The 20,796-nt window shown below is 43.4% G+C and overlaps 2 protein-coding genes across 4 annotated transcripts; one reads left to right on the top strand and one right to left on the bottom strand.

The window, feature by feature from the left end:
• Window positions 1–383: 383 nt before the first annotated feature.
• On the top strand, window positions 384–15,002 carry TTC23L (tetratricopeptide repeat domain 23 like). The gene is made up of 11 exons (XM_077936434.1): window positions 384–1,763; window positions 2,221–2,307; window positions 2,948–3,079; window positions 5,010–5,133; window positions 6,051–6,210; window positions 7,603–7,734; window positions 8,479–8,656; window positions 10,839–10,947; window positions 12,462–12,589; window positions 13,907–14,056; window positions 14,916–15,002. The coding sequence occupies exons 3-11, from the start codon at window positions 2,969–2,971 to the stop codon at window positions 15,000–15,002; spliced, it is 1,179 nt and encodes a 392-aa protein (XP_077792560.1). The 5' UTR covers window positions 384–1,763; window positions 2,221–2,307; window positions 2,948–2,968.
• RAD1 (RAD1 checkpoint DNA exonuclease) lies at window positions 12,907–20,419 on the bottom strand. 3 transcript variants are annotated; one of them, XM_028748619.2, is made up of 6 exons: window positions 20,338–20,419; window positions 19,238–19,503; window positions 18,732–18,840; window positions 18,372–18,630; window positions 17,859–17,957; window positions 12,907–16,699 (listed from the first exon to the last, which is right to left on the bottom strand). In XM_028748619.2, exons 2-6 carry the CDS (start codon window positions 19,433–19,435, stop codon window positions 16,516–16,518), a joined length of 849 nt encoding a protein of 282 aa, XP_028604452.2. In that variant the 5' UTR covers window positions 19,436–19,503; window positions 20,338–20,419; the 3' UTR covers window positions 12,907–16,515. The 3 variants fall into 3 exon arrangements, with proteins under 3 accessions (XP_028604452.2, XP_077792559.1, XP_028604453.2); XM_077936433.1 differs by lacking the exon at window positions 20,338–20,419 and adding an exon at window positions 20,186–20,331; XM_028748620.2 differs by lacking the exon at window positions 20,338–20,419 and adding an exon at window positions 20,208–20,331.
• Between the last annotated feature and the right edge of the window lie 377 nt (window positions 20,420–20,796).

Below are 20,796 nucleotides of genomic sequence, written 5' to 3'. Positions count from 1 at the left end.
GCGCACACTTAAATCACCAGCACCATACTGGCCCCTCTCCTGAAATAATTAAAATGGGAAACAGAGTTGGATAAAATGGCTATGCTGTGGTGATTCAGGGATTTAATCTGAAATCGAGTTTAGACATAAGCTTGTTGGTGTCTCTGGTATCTTCTCTCACATCATGGATGTTGGCTTTTGTGGTGGATGCATGCTCTATATTATTTAATTAATACTATTGCCACAAGTTTGTCATGCAGTAGAGCAAAGAACTTTGATAACTAAGATGGCAGCCCCAGTGAGCTTAGATGCCACTCTGTGCTGCTCATCACCTTTGGGAGACCATAAGTGTTATGTATTAAATATTTAATAATTATTTAATATTTTATTTGATATTAATATTAATATTAATCTAATAATAAGGGACTTAGATGGCAGCCCAGTGGCAACACTGAGCAAAATTACAGTCTCACGGGCCTGTATTGCTGGCGCCATTAGACCTTGTCATAAGCACATCTGGGGCACAGCAGTATAATTAAAATGGCGGCACCTGTGAGTACAGGCCCTGCACATATAGATGCAGAAGTCTGCTTGATGCCAAGCAAGCAGCCTGCCCACCAACTACAGACTTTACACACTAGCTTTCCTGTCTAGTGTGGATGTGTATACACACAGAGATTAGATGGGGGGGTGTATACATACATACACAAACACACACACTTTTGAGCTGTAGAACAGAATAGGACATTCCCAGGTGGTTTCACAATCAATTCCCCTTCCTTGGGAACTCTGGGAATTGTAGGCCTGTGAGGAGAATAAGGGTCTCCTCACAACTCTCAGCACCCTTAATGAATTACAGTTCCCAAGATTATTTGGGGAAGGCCATGGCTTTTTAAAAAGTGGTATTATACTGACCCAAACGTTCAGGTTTGAATGTGGTAAAGTGTTGGGACTGTAGAATCTAGGCCTGGACTTCAGCTCACCCACAAAGCTCACTAGAGCTGCTGCATTGAGAATGTGGGGTTTGTTGTTAAGTTTTCCTGGTAATAACGCTGGCACTTCTGCCTTGATTTCTAAAGCTTTCTTTTACACTGCAGTGCCTGTTACATTACAGAGCTGTGGCCATTTAGAATTTTAAATTGTGGAAAAGAACTGTGTGCCCCAATGGTTGTCACCATGAAATTACAATGCAACACTCGAACACAAAACTTTCTAAGCTGATAGGATTGCAAACACATTTGCTTTCTGGAAACAACACTCAAATTCATGCTAAATTTCCACTAAGTCCCACCAGGTTTCCAGAAGTGCCTTTTATGTCCTGTGAGAGATCCCACAACACAGAGAAAAGATCAGGTAAGGAAACGTGAGGATAACAGGACAAGGTGCTGTCTGAATGCAGCCCAGAGCAGGCGCACAATCTGACTCTCAACCTTTGAGGATTTAAATGTGGAGAGTGGGCCTGCAGCATTTTAATTATCAGCCTCCTAAAACCCCTCAGTTGTTACTGAGCTTTCCATCCTGGTGAAAAAAAGGAAAATGGCTCCATCTAAAGGCTAAAGGTTGTTTTTCAGTCACTGGGGCAACACACTGTCGCCCTAGTAACAGCTTGGGGAGAGACACTGCTTTCACACACAGACAAAAGGAACTAAGGTCTCCACCCAAAAGAACCTGATTCCTAATGCCATATTTCTATGTGTGGTTAATGTAAACCTGCGAGGCAAAATCAAGTGCAGGGTGGGAAAGTTCCTTTCCACTGAGTTCCAGATCCACTGCCTTGTTCTGAGGTAGGCAATGGCTCTCGGCTAGCTGATACCTTTGCTGCCGTGAACCATTTTAGATTTATTTTGTTTCACTTGTCAGCTCCGAGGGTATCACAAAAACCCTTTAGACCTGTGATGTATTTAGTCGGGCGTATTTTAGGGGGGAGGAAGGTGAGGGGGGAAAGCAAAGCTGAGAAGGGAGAATTGGAGGTTTGGAGAGAGAGAGAAATAACAGTGTACATAATGTCACGCCACAGCCTGCCTGTTTGTTAAAAGCAGCTTTACCTCAAAGCTACACAACTCCCTCATTCGCAAGTCATCGCCCTTGCGCGCAATGCAAACTGTGGAGTCAGTTTCACACGGCAGGCTGTGAACAGCTCCAGCAATTTCCATCGTGCCCTTGCTAACTGCAAAATAATAGTAATAGTAATAATAATACATATTAGGGACATGGCTGTCAACCTTCTCCCTTTTTTTGCAGAAAATTCCCTTATTCCAGCGCCGTTTCCCGCTGCTTCCCACTTCTATCCCGGATTGTTAGATATCCCGTAGACTGTCCCCGGGACAGGTGAGGCTGCTGATCCCTTATTTTCAAATCTGAAAGTTGACAGCTATGATTAGGGAGGGGTTTTGTCATCTGGGCAGCCCAAGTCCTCCATACACACTGCCCAAGCTGGTGTCCAGGGAAGTAATTTCAGTGCTGCTAATGCAGCAAAAACAATATGGGATGCAGCAATTATGAGTTACCAGTCTCTGCAGCCACAGCAGGCGCTGTGATTCTCCAGTGGTTTGACTTCCCCCTTGGAAATGTACTCCATTGTCTCTCAAGACAGACAGATGCCAACAACAGATTAGAACACACCTTTCAATCACATTGAAGTGATAAATTGCCAAATAGCAAATTTTTACTGCTTGCCTAAATCCTGGTTCTGTGTTTTAATGGTAACCAAGGAAGGGAATTATTATTATTGCTGATACTGGTTTTACAACCCGGGTCAGCAGCTAGTTCTGTTTTCTGTAGGGCCCTTTATAACATGTGGGTATCTACTGCATGATAAGCTCTCCCTAAGAGACAAGCCTCATGATCACAGCCATCCTTGAGTGCCAGCCATAGGTCCAAGGCAGTGCTCCACCCCCCAAGAGGGCCAGGTTTGATCCCAAGGCTACCAGCTGCTGACACCTACTTTATAACCTTTTAAAACTCAAAGGAAAAGCTGTGCTCAGATGAAATGAGCAGCGACCGTGAAGAAAATGAAATGTGGTCCGAGCTGCTGGCTATACCAGCAACCAAGTTAATGCAAGCGCAAGAAAGGGCAGAAAGGTTTGCCGAAGAAAAAGAGGTAATCTTATCCTTTTGTTTCCTTTCATGCCTGAATACTATTGGAAATTAATGGGTGTATATAGGATTAATGGTGGCGGATTGGGTGACCTGAAGCTAGCCACAATCTCTCAGTCTAACCGACCTTACCGGCTTGTTGGGGGAATAAAAGAAAGAGAGGGGAGAATCCTGTATGCTGACCTGAGCTGCTTAGAAGGAAGGGTAGGATAAACCTGCAATATATGGACATGAAAGCAGGCTTCAGATGCTCCAAAGATTTGACTTTGTATGTGCTTGATGCTATAACATTATATCTGGACCCAGTGCTTTTTTCCTGTTTAAAAAAAATGTTTAGGGGTACTCTCATTTACCTGCTCATATTGAAATACTGCCCCTCAATGAGGCCAAACTTAGATTCACAAAATGTTTAGGGGTATGCGTTCCCCGCGTCCCATCCTCCCAGAAAAAAGCACTGTCTGTATCTATATATATATTTTAGCTTACTTTGCCAAAACTTTATTTGGCGTCAGAGGCGCCGACTTATAAAAAATATTGGGGGGGGCCATACCGGGGAGGGTGGAGCCAACTAGGCTGGCGGGGGGTGGGCGCGGCCGGGGCCGGTGCAGAGAAAGCTGGAGCGGCGACTGCGCTTTGAACCCGCTGTCAGTCAGCCGGGGCTGAAAGGCAGACTTTCTCCCTCGGCTCGTCGTTTGCCCGGCCGCCCGTGCGGGATCCCACCGGGGAGGCGGAGTGCTGAATGCCGTTACAGTTTTATTTTGGGCACCTCCGGTCTCCTCCTCCTGCTTTTCCCATGCTCCATCCCCTCGGTGACTTCGCGCTTCCAGCAGAGAAGCTGCGCGCAGCTCCGGGCGGCGGATGGGAAGACCCCCAGAGGGTTTTTCACACCTGGAGAGCGCCGGTTTGGAGCGGGTCGCAGTCTCAGCTGTTGCCGGCCGAGCAGGAGCGCCGAAGAACCAAGAGTGGACCGGGGACGAAGGGAGACGAAGCCGGGAAGTGACGGAGGCGACAGAAGGTAGCGGCGCGCGTCACCTTCTATCCGAGGCGCGTGGAAGCGGAATGAAGCGGCTGGCAGAGAATCGCCGGGGGGGGGGGGCGTAATGAGGCTGAACTAATAATTTTCTTTTTGAATTTTTGAGGGGGCTCGGGCCCCCTCAGGCCCCATGGAGTCGGCGCCTATGTTCGGCGTTACAAATATAGGCCATCATAAAACATCCATATATAAAAAATTAAAATATATACAAATAAACAGGCATGTAAAAGATGTAATAACCCTGGCAAGGGTTATCTGGCATCTGTAAAGAAGGGGAACACAAAGTCAGAGAAGCTGCCTTTTCTAGGTCAATATATTTGTCCATCCAGCCCAGTGTTTCCTGCTCCAGGGGTTCCCTCTCCGCCAGATGCTGCTGGACTACAACTCCCATCATCTCCCTTTACTATTGGCCATGCTGGCAGGGGCTGATGGAAGTTGTAATCCAGCAGCGTTTAGGGGAGGCAGGTGGCGGTCACGCGTTCCCCAGCACTAGGCTACTCCAAACAGCAGTGGCTTTCTAGGGCAGGGAGGACTGAATGTGGCCCTTGGGCCCCTATATGTGGCCTCCAGGACTCTTCCCAGACACACCCCTTCTCCTCAGGCCATGGCCCTCACCAGTTCTCCTGGCCACTGGAACATGTGCCTAGAAGAAAAAGTGGACCTCAAGTTGGAAGAGGTTTGATCCTCCCTGCTTTATGGCCTCGGGCACAGTTATTTTACCTCACCAGCTACCTGATTATTGTTGTTGTTGTTGTTGTTGTTGTTGTTGTTGTTGTTGTTGTTGTTGTTGTTATTAACTGGAGATGCCAGGGAACGGCCCTGAGATGCGGAAGCAAGAAACAGGCAGATTGGAAAATTTCTTCTTTTTTTACAGCAAATCTTGTGTGTGTGTTTTCTCCAGGTACATAAAGCCTGCAGGGAATTGGTTCAATGTACAGCTCTGGCGAGAATTGTCTATGGAAATGGGCACTGGAAGTTGGCCGAGGCACTTGCTAATCTTGCTCATGGTTACCTTACCCTTCAAGGTAAAAAAGCTAGTATGTAATAATGATAAGATACACATGTCGGTTTGGGTAAGGAAAACATTTTCTGGCACAAAAAGGGTGTGATGAATGGAATACTAAACACAGGGAAATTGCCAGAATCTTGGAAAGAGGCATACATTACACTGATTCCGAAACAGGATACAAACTTATTTTTTGGATACAATGGAGGACTGAAAAATTAGGAGGATTTATAGTATGCAGTTGAAAAGGTTGACTAAAGTACCCATGGCGGGGAGAAGGGAAGTCTAGAGATTTGGGAGTATCTTGTGTAATTTTTATTATTTGTGATTTTGAGTGTGAATGAATTTGTAAAAACAAATGAAAATAATTTTCCAAAAAAAAATTTGTAATAGTAACCTCAAAGCAGTTTACCAAAAAAGAGGTTTTGAAGGAGCTGATACGTGTATTCATAGGACAATGAGATGATCTGCCTCCAAGGGGAGATGGGATCACAGTTTTAGTCATCATGGAGCACTCATTTTGCAGCTGCTGTTCTTTTCTTCAGTTTTTATGACTGATAGTTGATATCATTGATCATTTCTTGGTGAAGACAGAGTTGGAAATGTGCATTTATTCATCATTCTCAATTTAGGGCTTGCATTGGCATATTTTCCTTTCTTCCCATATATAATTTTTCAGTTGCAGCTGCATACACAATGGCACAAAAGCTTTTAGCAACCAGTTTCTTTTCTCAAGTTCATTAATTGTTTGCGGTGGGGATAGGGCAGCTGTGGCCATTCAGACATCATCAAACTATAACTCCCACAAACCTGAATGGAACTGCACAACATCTAGGTTCTCTGTCCTTGGTTTATGAGAACATTTTTGCTTGAAGTGTTTGTATGTAGTGAACATGTCATTCTATGTGGTTAAAGTCATCTTATTATTTCCCCCAGGTCTTCCCATTCAGGCTTTGCACCATGCAAATGCAGCCAAATGCACCATATTTGCAGGTGGAGGCGCCCCTCCAGCATCTTCAGACGAAAAGGGAGAGTTTCTGAGCACGCTTGTGACAATCTACTATACTTTGGGTGCATCTTATTTGATGCAGAAAAAATATCCTTGCAATGCAGTGATCAGAACAGGGGGATTCAGAGGCAAAATACCAAAGCAACACTGTTCAGCTATGAAGCTCACCAGAAGTGCATAGAAAAGTCAGCCTCTCGGTCTACCTTGCAAGGTTGCTGTGAGACTAAAACGCTGCTATGAGCACCTTATAAGAAGGGAGAGATACAAATGAGGCATATTAAGTTTACCAAATAAATAGTAATCTCTTTTTAAAAATGCCCTTCGATCTTTGTGTTCATACACTGTCACCGCAGTCCAACATGGGTGCAGGTTTTCATACACCCATTCCTTGCTGGAGTCAAGAGGGTGCAGCATATGTAGAGGCTGAGACTGGATCAGTGCAACTGGAAGGTAAGGCTGTATGATGGGAGACCTGATTTAGGGACATGGGTGGCGCTGTGGGTTAAACCACAGAGCCTAGGACTTGCCGATCAGAAGGTTGGCGGTTCAAATCCCCGCGACGGGGTGAGCTCCCGTTGCTCGGTCCCTGCTCCTGCCAACCTAGCAGTTCGAAAGCACATCAAAGTGCAAGTAGATAAATAGGTACCGCTCCGGCGGGAAGGTAGACGGTGTTTCTGTGCGCTGCTCTGGTTCGCCAGAAGCGGCTTAGTCATGCTGGCCACATGATCCGGACAAATTTGTCTGCGGACAAATGCCGGCTCCCTCGGCCAATAAAGCGAGATGAACACCGCAACCGCAGAGTCCGTCACGACTGGACCTAAAGGTCAGGGGTCCCTTTACCCTTCACCTTTACTAGCTATGTGGCCAGCAAGCGGGGAATGAATGTGGCAGACATTCTTCTGACCAAGCACCATTGAAACCAACCAGAGCTGTGCAAGAGCACATTGTTGCTCCTGTGCAGCTGCCATGTATTTGAATGGGGCTTGGGCCTCATGTCAGTTATTAGGAATGGGTGACACTTCGTTTTTCTACTTCAGGCACCACAGTGTCTGGTGCCAGCTCTCTGGGTGCTCACAAGAAGCACATCACCCAGAGTTCATTGCCAGCATCCATGAAGTCAACCCAACTGGCATTTGTGATGAACACGTAGCTGTTCAGGGCCCTGCAATGTGTAGAGCTAGCTTAGTCTCTGGGTTTCTTGAATAGGGCTGCCAGTAGAGATCAGCAACCGCCTTGTCCCATGGTTCATCACTACCCAAGCAGAAAAATGCCCAACTCCAGGTAAGGTAACTGATGATACTCCCACCCACCTGTCATATTTGGCCCACATGCCTAGGATCTGATAAGAATCTGCCCTGCAGAGCCAAAAAGGTTCTCTGCTCCTGTTCCAGGCAATATTGCAGCTTTTTTGTGTTGATTTTAATGGATTAAAAAGAACAAATCTTGAGTAGCCTCATTGCTTTTCCTTGACTTTTCTACTGGCAAAGAATCCTACTGCAATCTGCAGAAAGCTGAAAGGATTATGGAAGAACTGAGAGGGATGGATTGTAGAGGGACCCAGACTCCTGAACTTAAAGTATCTGAGAGAGAGCTTCTTGCAGCACTGGGCAGGTAAACAAAAGACCAATGGCCTGATAAGGGTACAGCTATTTACTGAACGACTTAAATCACATATCTAGGCTGCAATCCTATACTTAGTTACAGGGTAGCAAGTTCTCTTGAACTCAGAGGGCATGTGTTTGGCATTGCACTGCTAATGAATGTGCATGTGTGCTGGGACTCCTCTTCACTCCCTAGATGGGGAAGTTCCTGCCATCTAAAGGGCTTTGCAGTCTTATATGCGGCTTCTTGCAGTCAAGAATCCAGGTCTTGTGCCCAGGCCAAAATCCAGACTTTGCCCCCACATGTCTACCCATGAAGGCACCAACCTGATCTTTTAGCAGCAAGTGTTTGGGGAGAGCAGTGGCACCTCTTTTAGATGGTAACACGCATGCATATGCAAGTTGTACACTGCCGTCTGGTGGTCAGCACTATTATTGCTGCTACCTATTGGTGCTTTTCAGTGATAGAATTTGCCACTAGAAAACTGCTTTCCAAGAGTAGAAAGTTGTATTCTGAGAGCAGAATTTGATTCATACCCTCAAGTACAAAGAAAGTCAGATATTGTTACATCTATTATACAGTTGTTTTTAAATTGTGTTTTTGTTATTTTTGTACTTCTTACTGATATTCCTTTTTAAAATTGCTTTTTTATGAAAAGCGGTATACAAGAACACTAAACAAACAAATATTTTATATTTTCACTTTTTTAAAAATATGGACTTTTAGATCTAATTACTCTGTTCTGCCTTCTAGGGCAAGTTTGCAGCAAAACAAGTTAGAGTTGGCAGCCAGGCATTTTGAGAAGGCAATTGATGCTGTAATTTCAGCCGAAGGAGAGATGTCTCCAGAACTGATAAACCTCTATCAGAAGATAGCCCAAACTGAGCAAGCAAAGGGAAACCATGAAAAATCCATGGGGTATTTGTTACAGGCAAGGAACCTCATAACAGTCCAGCATGTAAACTGAGTTTGTGGTTTTGACTTTATAGAGCTACCAGGTGACATGTGTATTAAACCTCAATCTTATACCCAATTTGCTGGGAGTAAGCAAAGGCTTACCTTTATTTTTATTTTTTTATTTAATAAGATTTATGTATTGCTTAATCCTCAAAACCTCTCAGTGGTTTACAAAATACAGTGGTACCTCGGGTTACAGATGCTTCAGGTTACAGACTCCGCTAACCCAGAAATAGTACCTCGGGTTAAGAACTTTGCTTCAGGATGAGAACAGAAATCGTGCTCTGGCGGCAGTGGGAGGCCCCATTGGCTAAAGTGGTGTGTCAGGTTAAGAACAGTTTCAGGTTAAGAACGGACCTCCAAAAGGAATTAAGTTCTTAACCCGAGGTACCACTGTATAAGGTGTACATTAATTTGAGAAGACAAGTAAAGGGTTGTGCTGTAAAAACTACTATTGCACCATCATATTCATATATTTATAATAATCCCCTCTGTTATTGACAGCATCTGGGCTCAAGTTCTGCTTGAGGGTTTCCCACAAGCACCACTGGTTGGCCACTGTGAGGATGCTGGACTAAATGGCCCATTGGCCTGATCCTGCAGGCTCTTCTTATAGATGCAGGTTACCCAAATGGGGCTCAGCATCCGAACACTTCCAATCTCTTACTCTGCAGATACCCTGCAATTACCTTATGGCAGTTCTCTGCAACCTGGTGCCCTCCAGGTGTTTTGGACTGCAATTCCCACCATCCTTGACCATTGGCCATGCTTGCTGGGGCTGATGGGAGTTGGAGTCCAAATCACCTGGAAGGCACCAGGTTGGGGAAGACTGCTTTGAGATCATGGGACCACTTTAGCTGTCACGGTCGGCCGTTGGAAACACTGTTTGCTTTCAAACAGAGTAATTCTGTGATTGCAATGTGGCAATAATTCTCCATTTTATTTACAGTGGTACCTCGGGTTAACTACTTAATTCATTCCGGAGGTCTGTTCTTAACCTGAAACCGTTCTTAACCTGAAGCACCACTTTAGCTAATGGGGCCTCCTGCTGCCGCCGCACTGCCAGAGCACGATTTCTGTTCTCATCCTGAAGCAAAGTTCTTAACCCGAGGTACTATTTCTGGGTTAGCAGAGTCTGTAACCTGAAGCGTATATAACCTGAGGTACCACTGTATTCTTGGTTTATCACCCACAGTAAACAGCAACTGAGTGCTTGCATGTCTGAACGTTAAATGAACAAATACTGAATGAAAGCCTGAATGAATGTTGTACACAGAAATGCTACAGTGATGCTTTCATTTTAGCGCATGTGCTGGTCCTTACATTTCCAAGCACTAGAAAAGGTTTGCTTTGGAGGAGAGGGATAAGCTGCTGACAACACTGGATTTGATGACATGGCTACCAGGGCCATACTCTCTTTATTTTTATTTATTTATTATTATATTTACATCCCACCTTTCCTCTAAGGCGTACATGATTCTCCCTCACTCCATGTTATCCTCTCAAAAATCTTTCTCGGAAGGACAGATTGAAAGACAGTGACAACCCCAAGTGAGTTTCATGGCTAGGGTTGCCATACTCCCAAAAGTGAAAATCTGGACAAAGTTGTTAAAAACAAACAAACCACCCTGCTTGCCATACGTACAGGATTTCCTGGATATTTTGCCGATTCAGAGATAATCTGCCTGGACGCTATTTTCAAGCCTGTTTCCCAGCTGTGTCCGGGAAAATCTGAATGTATGGCAGCCCTCTTCATGGCTTAGTGGAGAATTGAATCCTGGTCTTCCAGATCCTAGCCAAACATTCTAACCACTACACCACACTGCCTCTAGAGTACTAGAGTCATTATTAGACAGCTTTGCATACTGAATGGTTTTCCAGGGGTTTTTGTTGGCTTGCAGTAAACGGCTTGCCTCTTATGTGGGGCTGCATTCACAGGAGGAGTTCGTGCTCTCCACCCCTAGCTATGCTATTGGGAGAGATACAGAGCATGGGCTAGATCTGGGACCCTCAGTTTAGGATTGTGAGTAGGACTATAGGCTCTTAGAGGATTTGGCTGCCAGGTATTTCAGAGCGCTAATGAACTTGTTCGTCCAGAGCTCCAGATAGCACAGCAGCTATGATGTGAACACACCGTGTCCATCTCTTCCTGGCAGGCCCACTCCATGTCACTAGCTCTGTACAAGAAATCCAGTGCGGAAGTTGCCTCAACAGCATGGTTACTGGGGAAGGCTTATGCTGCAACTGGAGAAGAAAAGCATGCAGGTAAGGCACTGGGATGCATATGTAAGTTCTTTCTTTTGCAATGCATGTTGCATATCACTTTATGCCATTTCAACTTCCACGTTGCCAAGGAATCCTGGGAACTGTAGCTCAGTGAGATGCCAAGAATTCTGCTTCAGAACGTGCCTTCTAGCAATTCATAAAACAGGATTTGTAACAAGTAGTGACAGGTGGTTATTGCTTTCAGGCCCTTGTTTGTGGGCTTCCCAGAGGTTGTCGTTGTTGAAAGCAGGGTTGATCTTATGTTCTTATCTATGATGCTTCTTTTCCAACCCCACTGCCATCAAGAGCTGCCTTGTACTAGAGACCAATTCACCACCCAGTCCACAGCTGCCTTTTCTAGCAAGAGCACAGATGGTTTGGACTCTGGACAATGATTTTTCAGCCTCAACTGAGAATGCATTTTTCTTCACTTACTTCACCTGTGTCCTAAACCAGCTCTTCTTCACTCTACTGAGTGGGACCCTGGACGTTAGACCTTCCTGCCCCCCTCTTTCCCAAATCTCCTATTTGGATTAATTTAACTAGGGTTGACAAGAATTTAATCCAGCTCCTTCAGTCCACAAAGCATATTCTCTACCACTGAGAGTTGGAACTCCTCTTATGCTGATAAGCTGTTTTACGGCTCATGCTGAATTAGTTTGCTGCTGCTTAGGAGATAAGAAATAACCCAACATATATACCCTCAAGTGCTTTTAATAGCTTGAAACAGCTCCCTGAGCTGGTTCTTAAATGGTTAGTCCTTTAGGATGATTGAACCGAGATGGAACAAATCATACACTTATTCATTAAAAAGGTGCATTTCACTTGATGGGAACATGTACTAAGAACCAGAGAGACTCCATTTTGTCTCTAATAGGCATTAGCTCAAATCAAGACAGGCATAACATTAGCCTTCTCTGTAACTTTTCTACCTCAAAATAACACTACAATGAATAGGTGGGAAAGTGACAAAAAGCTGCTAACATCCTGACACATCTTGTACAAATTTAGATCTTGCCCTTTGCACCTCTCTCAAACTAAGCTAAAACTGACAAGAAGTCCCGCCATCCCTTAACCTGTTTACTAAGAAGCTGTAACCGCTGGCTTTGCAAGATGAGAGGAGACCAAAAAAAGTAGTAGATTGCCACAGGGATTGCTTACACTAAATGCTGATTGCCAATAGAATCATTGTGTGTATTAACCCATGTAATTAAACTGTATAAAATGTTGGAGCACGCTGTGAAAAGACGTGCAGGATCTGGAACTTGATTCTCCTGTACCTTCTTACTGTAGTCTGAATAAATCCTCTTTCACCTCCCTGGTGTGATTATTGACTCATCACCCCAGCACTGGACTTTTGTCCGTAACATCATCATCATCATCATCATTTATTATTATTTGTACCCTGCCCATCTTTCTGGGCTTCCCCAGCCACTCTGGGCGGCTTCCAACGAAGATTAAAAATACATTAAAATGTCACACATTAAAACATATTATACTGTTCATTTTTCTAGAGGCTGCTGAAATGTACTTCCGTGAGAGTCTTGAGGCCTACAAGTCAGCACTGGGGACGAACCATTCTCGGACAATCAGTGCCCTGGAAGACTTCAGTAAATGGCTTGGGCGAGTAGGGAAAAGAAAGGTAACAGCAGTTCCACAGCAGGGACACAGGCGTAAGCCTTTCAGCTGAGAAAGAGCACATAAGGGTGGGTGTGTTCAGCTGATACCATTTCCAGCTTGCAGGGGAGTGTGAATTGCCTAGACCAGGGATGGGAAACCTGTGTCCCTCCAGATATCGTTCAGCCTGAAACTCCCATCATCCCTGGTGCTATCAGCTATTCTAGCTGGGTCTGATTGGAGTCCAGCGATTTCTGGAGTGACACCGTTTCTCTATCTAGGGTGGCCACTTACGTATTGCTAGAGAAGAGGAAACACACCAACAGTAAAAGAGGACATCGATTTACATAATACTAGCATGTTTATTCATTTATTTCATAAAATTTATACACCGCTTGGTTCTAAAAAGCCTCAAAGGGCTTTACAAAAAGAGATGGTAATTTATGGGTGAAAATTTAGAAATAACTGCTATAAATCAATTAGGAAAAAAACTACTTTTCACCACAATGGGGTATCTAGGTATCTGCAAACTCAAGGCCCCTCCTGCTCTCCCTTCTTTATGTTTGAACTAGACAGCCCTTCAAATAGTCCTGTCCATCCCATCCTCATCTCTGCCTGCTGCTTTCCTGGTGCCAAGTAGGGACAGCGTGGGATTTTCTGATGCCTGAAGTTAATTGAAATGTTGCACTGCTGCCTTTTTGGCTGATAACAAACTTATTTTAGGTGTCTATGGGGTGGCAAGATACATTCCACAGACATCTCTCCCTTTTCAGAGATTGTTTGTATGTGTGACAGAGAGCATGGATGGGAACAAGGCAGAGCAGAATGTAAGGCAGCAAATGTTAGCTAAAGTTTTAGTACCTAGTTGTTTTGTATTGCCGTTACAGCTTGATCTCACGTATAAATCTGATTTTAAGTCATTCAGCACTATGACAGTATAGGGTCCTTGTGTCTTTATAGACCAGTCCATCTTATAATAAAACCAAAGCTTGCCTCATAAGAAAATAGAACCAACAGTGCAATCCTATACTTGTTTACTCAGTCACATTGTTCAATAGTGGTAACTGGGTAAAGGACTGCAGCCTTGCTGAATTTCTATTGCTGAGATCCAGGGCTGAATTTCCAGATCATTTTAAGTTGGTTCAGAAATGGGTGTTATTTCATTAAGGGAATGGAAACACTTTCTTCTTAACACTCTGTGTGTGTGTTTGTTTGTGTGTGTGTGTGTGTGTGTGTGTATACACACACACCCCTAACACAATATGGCACCGCCAAGAGATAATTGATATATTCTTGTTATATAGCAATTAAGACATTGCAATGGATTCTTTTTCTTATTCAGCAAGCCTACGACTTACTCAAAGAGTCATTTATATCTCAGCCTGATCCCTGCAGTGATTTTAATGAACAAGCAATTGAAAGATTGTATATTATGGGCTGCATCTGCCTAGCAGAGATGAAGATAAGGGAGGCCTTTCAGCTGCTCAGTAAGGTAATCAATTACCATGTTTTTGTGCAATCACGCTGCAAGTTTAAATGAAGGCAGCTCTTTTTCTATTAAAAAAAGGATGAAATTTCCCTATAGAAGGTAGATACTATATTTTCAAGGGCTAGGGCCCAAACAATTAAAATGATCTCCTAAGTAAGCCTCCCAGAACTGGGTGCTTTCTAGCTGTTGTTGGACTACAACTCCTATCACCCATGACCATTGGCCAGTTCTGGCTTAGATTTTTGGAGTCCAATGACATTTGGAAGCCCCAAGTTGGGGAACCCTTACATAGGAACCAACTGATTTCTGAGATCCCATCACTACCCTGATCATCACAGATTCTGGGCTGGGCAATGGAACCCAATGGAACTGATACATTGCCCAGTTACTGAACAGCTGCTAAAGAGCTATGAATATATTTTTTTGTTGTGGGGGGGAATCTGTTGTAAAGCAGGTATGGGGAACCTGTGACCCTCCAGATATAGTTGGGCTCCAACTCCCATCAGACCCAGCCGGCATAGCCAATGGTCAAAGATGGTGGGAGTTACAGTTCAGCAACAGCTGGAGCACCATAAGTTCCCCATTCATGTTGTAAAATTCCAGGGCCCAAGCCTGTGCCTAGGTTCTAATGTTCAACTCAGCCCATGAGGCACCACCACACCTTGTCCTAAAGAGGAAGATACAGGAAGACCACCTGAGTTAGTAAGGTAGCCTCTTAACCACACTTAGGTCAGAGCAGGTGCATTTCCCAGATTGTTTTACTTTAACCTACGCTAGGAAACAATGCTGTCCGCTGTACATACTGGGATGAACAGAATAACGAAAAGGAAATAATGGCCTCTTTCGCTTTACATCCATGTAGTGTGAGCAGATCCAGGTTGCTATCTATGGCTCCCGTCACAGGAAATTGAAAAAGATACGAGAGCTCCTGGACATGCTGAAGATGTAAGTTTCATCAGGAGTTAGGATGAACTATGGGGGGAGCAGGAAAAATCACAAACAACAGAATGTCTAGGCTTCAAATCTGGGTTTCAGAGTGTGACTGCCAGGAGATCTCTGCCCACCTTTGCCTCTTCAAAGTTGAGAAGATGGCTGGCCAGTCATCAGAGAGCGGAACCACACTTGCCACAGAGGGTGGATTTGTCCAAGCCTCTGTTTAAATATGCTCCAAGAGCAACCTTTACATTATAAACATATTTAAATCCTATTATTAAAAACAACTTGCAACCATAACAATAAATATAAAGTGAATAAATGAGAGCTTAACAGCACGTGTTTAGTAGCACAATTGTCCTATGAAGAAATATTTTATTTTCTTCAGCTTAGCCTGGACAGCTCAGAATTTGCAAGACAGCAATTGTGTCTTGCCAAATGAAAGGTTTTTTTCCTCAACAAAAAATAATTTTTACATTAGGTATGAAAAACTGTTGGGAGAAGGAAAAACTTCTCTTGCTTTTCTGCAGGGTTCCTGCTGTAAATGAAGGGATCAACAACATGAAACAGAAGAGAGAGACACTGCTATGCTGCTCAATCCCTGATCTCTAGACAAATGGCAAGACCTAGTCACTGGAAACAAGGAAATATATCCCTAATGCACCGTGAGAAAAGCGAGGCTGCAACAATCAGGTTATTAGCTAATTATGTCATAGCCTGTAGCCCAATTGTGAATATTAATTGTACATGGAAAGATGCTTTGCCCTGGTGCTGCTCTTAGATGGAATGGGCATTCAGAGAGCCCTAGCACAAGAAAATGATCCTCCAAGCACAGTCCTATATTGCATTTTTTGATGTTCCTTCTTCCTGCCCACAACAGTGAAGGAGTACAGGGGGGATATATGAAGGACAGTTTTGCAGATTTCTGGGGACACTGTTTCCCCGACATCAAGTAAGGTTGTGACTAGGAACCCAATGAATTAATGTGTAACATGTGAATAGGAGGGAAATCAAGGCCCAAATGTATAGTCATGTACTAGATCCAGAAATATTGCCTATTGACAGAAATATTGTTAGGCATGCCTCCTTGTTTCTAGGTCACATCCAGCATGGTCAATGGTCAGGGATAATGGGAGCTGTAATCTAGCAAAAGCTGAAAGGCCAGAGGTTGGGGGAAGCAGCTGTTTACCTCCCAGAAATTGCCAGCTTCTGATCCCCTGCCCAACTTCCACAGGGCACATAAAATATACTTAGGAAAAGTTGCATACCTCTGTGATAAGTACTGTTTCCAATGAAAGACATCAGAATAGTCGTTCTATATTTCTTGCCAAAAAAACTTCACCATACACAATGACTCTTTCCAAACATGTCAAGAGGCCAAATTACCCATTGCAATAGATCTTGCCTCTAAAACAGAGGTAAGTAAATCTCACAACTGGTTGTCCAAGCTTTCATTCATTGTTTTACAGCTGAGCATCCAATATGGCTTTTAATAAAAGGGGAACAAAATAACAGTTTGTACTTCACAGCTAAATCTCTGCTTCAGTTACGTCCTCATCAGGGCAACAGTAAAACTCTACGAAGCAGATCTGTCCATCTTCGGTCCTGATCATGTATTGCAGTGAGAGAAAGCCTCTGTTATCTGTTCGAATAGACACCTTGCAGGATAAAACTAGTGCTTTAGTTGATGGTTTGAGTAATGCAATCTTATACCTGTAAAGAAGTAGGAGGAAGACAAGATGAAGTATTAAGGCAAAATAGTTGCTAATAGGTTGCTGCCAATTATCAGACACAAACTTATTGACAAAGATGAACTTACAGAAACAGCAATGTTTAAAATTTAATGTTAAATCAACGAAGGCAACACCTTTTGAGTAAGTTCTCTAAAATACTTAAGAGCAAATAAAAAAAAACCCTCTTTATCAAAATAATGATGATAAGACAAACTGTCCCAGAGGAAATATGGTCTGTGTAGATCTATTGATAATCCTCTCCAGGTCTGTTAAAGACGCATTTTTATTGCTGGATACAGAACCGGGAATACGCCTGCTAAAAGCAGCATTGTGTGGTTACTTGTTATAATTGGGGAGCAGGGTAGAATTCACTCACTTCCTGGATGATGGGATAATAAGGTTTTGGGAATTGGCCCACGTGGTTACAGGCAACTAATAATAGTGAGCAAGGCAAAGGAACTAGAGAGCTTATTTATTGAAAATAATGAGCAATTTGGAAACAATTTCACTGAAATGTAATATTTATGCATTTCCTTCTTTTGTGTGCATACGTATTAGTATATATATATTTAGTTTATCTGTTTATCTAACATCAATTCTATTATAATCAATAAAAGTGTATTTGCCTCTCACACTACACCATCAACAGATTTGCTGACCTAGTCCCCTGAGTTGGGGTAAAATCCCTAATGACTGAGTACAATCAGCATGGTCAGAGGGCACGGTCAATTATCTATATTGACTTGAGATGTTTTCCCATGAGTGATCGGTCTTCAAGCAACAGTACAGTGGTATCTTGGTTTAAGAACAGTCCTGTTTACAAATTATTCGGTTTACGAACTCTGCAAAACCGGAAGTAGTGTCCCAGTTTGCGAACTTTACCTCAGTTTAAGAATGGAATCCGAACGGAAAGGCACCGGGGGCAGGAGGCCTCGATTAGGGAAAGCACACCTCGGTTTAAGAACAGACTTCTGGAACGAATTAAGTTTGCAAACCGAGGTACCACTGTATAACCTTTCTGGCAGGGTATATGCAGCTTAGTTAATGCAAATAACCAACCATCACGTGATTGGTATTTGAACTTGAGTGGTAAGAACAGGACCAGTCAAATGTTTATTGTATGGGCTACTCCAGCTCACCTGTTTGTCTGGCTTTGGTTACAGTGAAAGGCTTCAATTAAGTCTGAATCTTTAGGATAGTCTAGATGTGTGCTTCCAGCATTCCCAAAAGTGGAAAGTCTGAAAGAGAAAACGAGAAAAATGCATTTCACACTCACAGTTAAGTTTGTGATAGATGTCAGGCAAGAACAAAGGTTTTCCAAATTAAAGTCAAATTCAAATCCCAAGACCATCCCTAGATCTCACATAAGACACGTGTCTTGTACAATGAAACTGTCAATCAATTTGGTCAGTACTGTCCATTCTAATGGACTGTTGCTTTTCAAATTCCCAGGAAGAAATCTTCCTCCCCCCTGCTACTCTGAGATCCTTTTCAGATGCCAAGCAATGTGAATGTATATGTGCTTAACTACTGAGCTATGGCTCTGCCATAAAGAGGGATATATTTATGCCAGAAACTTGTAGTGCATTCGAAATCACAGTCACAATACATGTAGTCATTGGCTATCAAACTAGGATAGTTATTCCTAGTACCTCAAATTAGACTTTTCTAGAGATACGGTAATCTGCAATACTTCGCTGGACATATCTAGTTCAGAAAATGCCTCTCGGAGCCCCTCTGACTGCAGGATGATCTTATTCACAACATTTGTGCTGCAGAAATCAAAATCGAGGATCTCTTCTGGTTCCTGAGTGTTGATTTTGCATACAGTCACCACGCCACCGTCCTCCAGGAAAAGCGTCAAAGGGTAACCATAACCCCGATAGCACATCCGGAGGGCTGTCTGAGTGCCTGCGATGAGGAAAGAAATGTGTCTTTATTACAGTTATTCAATTTATTACCTGTCCATCTTGTCTACATAACCCATTAAAACACACACACACAGGCAATACCTGACAAAGAACTTGTCCCAAATATGGTCAAGCAGTCTAGAAGGACAGCTAGATTGATTCTGAACATCACAGATTCTTCTTGTACCGTAAATTCTTGGAAAACCCCTGCCTGTAAATTAGAAAGACAGGAAACTGAAGACAAAAAGATGAAACTGTTACAAAATACAACCCCTACCACTGAATTGAACTAAGCCTTGACAAACTGGCAACATGCTGTGTCCTTTTAATTCAATTCAGTGTGGCAAGGCAAAAATTAAAGAGAATAGAGCTTTATGCTAACTTGTAGAAGACATACATTGCCAGATTGGGACAACGGCATGCTTTCAAATATTCTCTCACACAGAGAGAAATGTCTCTGAGAAATAACAGCAAGATTCTTTTAGTCTTTCATAATACTTCTTTCTCCTTTTGAAGTGTCATAAGTTATCTAACATGTTTATTTATTTCTTCCAGCTAAATTAAAGCCTATTAGTACAATAAAAGGAAATAAACTGTTGCCATCCAACCTGAATAAAAGCATTGGCTTGCAGAGACTTGGCATTTTCCACTGTGACCTTGAGTCCATTTGCAGTTGCAAAGCAGGTGGCATGATCTTTAAAATGAACAGCTTTCAGGATGGTGGAGAGGTTTCTGACATTGTCAAGACTTGCAACCAGCACATTCTGCTCTTCACCTTGGGTTTCCCCTTGGGTTGAAAGGGGCATGGCTGGGATCTGTCACCCACCCAATGCCTCCTCCTCCTCCAAGGGCAGAAACAAATCCCAAAGGAGACCTGCAGAACGCCAAATAACATTTTGAGTAAATTGAAAATGCTTCTAATGAATGCAACTTAAATATCATTAATTAACAACTGCATTAATATACTTGGGTAGGTTCTCTGTGCTGAACCAGAGAACACAACTGAATAATCCCCTAGTTTGACATTTGTGCTTGCCAAGATCCAATTTTAGCTAAAAGTAACATATTTAAATCCAGACCTATTATGCCTCTGGCTGCAGTACAAGCAGAGGAACTAAACCACATCTTATCATGCTACTCTGCCTGACGTTATTCTCTATCTTACTAAAGTTGTCTGTCTACCTGTGATAAGATATTCAGCTGCTACTTTTTGAATAAACATTCACAAAATCTTTATTGGGAATATATAGATAGATAAACTGAGGCTCTTTACAATTTCATAACATGCAGATAAAAACATAGGTTGAAAAACCAGAGATAGGAGCTGAGGGAAGTCGGGGGGAGGGGAATGGGAGGGTGAGCATATATTCACGGGGGGAGGGGTGGGGGACAATGTGGATGATGTATTTTTGTTAAAATTATGGTGTTGAAATTCCTAATAAAAATATTATTTTAAAGAAGATATTCAGCTGCTACAAAACCATTAATGCTCTTTAGACATCCTCAGGGTCTTCCCCATCCTCCCACCCAGCAAGCACAAAGATCCCCTTCCTTACCTCCCCGCAACGTCACACGCACTTAAGAGCAACACAGCAGGCAGAAACCCAACCGGTGCAATTTCTCCACGCGACAGGCAGAAACCCAACAGGTGCAGACTGCACTTGCACGTCCAGCACAGCAACAGCAACAACCGCGCCGCTAAACATACCTAAACCTCCCTGTCCCGCCTCAAGAGACCGGCCAATCGGCTATAGCTACGTAAGATCCGACTGCTTTACGACACGTCGTGACCACAGCTTCCGTTCTCAACTCGACCAATCGCTGGCAAGCGAAATATTAGTTGGATGCGACGACCGGTGTGAACGCCCACTAAAAGAAATCGGAACTCGCCATCAGCCATGAGCACAAGTCGGCGGATCACTCTGCACACTGATATCTCTATGGAGAGAAGCTTCCATCCTTTGCACCGTTGATAGAGATTGGAAACTGCAGAGTAGCACGCTTCGTTATAGGGATATGACACTTCCTGACTCATTTAATCTTTTGTAAACAAAAGATTGTAACAGCAAAAGGAAGGAGTTTGTCTGGTTTCGTGCCTATTGGTATCAAGCAGCTGCCTTCACGGTACAGTGGTACCTCGGGTTAAGAACTTAATTCGTTCCGTTCT

Source organism: Podarcis muralis, chromosome 11 (genome assembly GCF_964188315.1).
Source record: "Podarcis muralis chromosome 11, rPodMur119.hap1.1, whole genome shotgun sequence".
Taxonomy (NCBI): Eukaryota; Metazoa; Chordata; class Lepidosauria; order Squamata; family Lacertidae; genus Podarcis; species Podarcis muralis.
Note: the sequence above shows the minus strand (reverse complement) of the source record. Positions and strands in the feature narration are given on the sequence as shown.

What these genes read in the sequence shown, in the direction of transcription:
- TTC23L (XM_077936434.1), top strand. Translation starts at nt 2,969, where the DNA reads ATGAGCAGCGACCGTGAAGAAAATGAAATGTGGTCCGAGCTGCTGGCT. An exon ending in TGGTTACCTTACCCTTCAAG is followed by an intron (nt 5,134 to 6,050) that starts GTAAAAAAGCTA and finishes TATTTCCCCCAG; the next exon opens with GTCTTCCCATTCAGGCTTTG. An exon ending in CCATGGGGTATTTGTTACAG is followed by an intron (nt 8,657 to 10,838) that starts GCAAGGAACCTC and finishes TCTTCCTGGCAG; the next exon opens with GCCCACTCCATGTCACTAGC.
- RAD1 (XM_028748619.2), bottom strand. Translation starts at nt 19,435, where the DNA reads ATGCCCCTTTCAACCCAAGGGGAAACCCAAGGTGAAGAGCAGAATGTG. An exon ending in AAGCCAATGCTTTTATTCAG is followed by an intron (nt 18,841 to 19,237) that starts GTTGGATGGCAA and finishes TCTAATTTACAG; the next exon opens with GCAGGGGTTTTCCAAGAATT. An exon ending in CTAGAAAAGTCTAATTTGAG is followed by an intron (nt 17,958 to 18,371) that starts GTACTAGGAATA and finishes TTTCTCTTTCAG; the next exon opens with ACTTTCCACTTTTGGGAATG.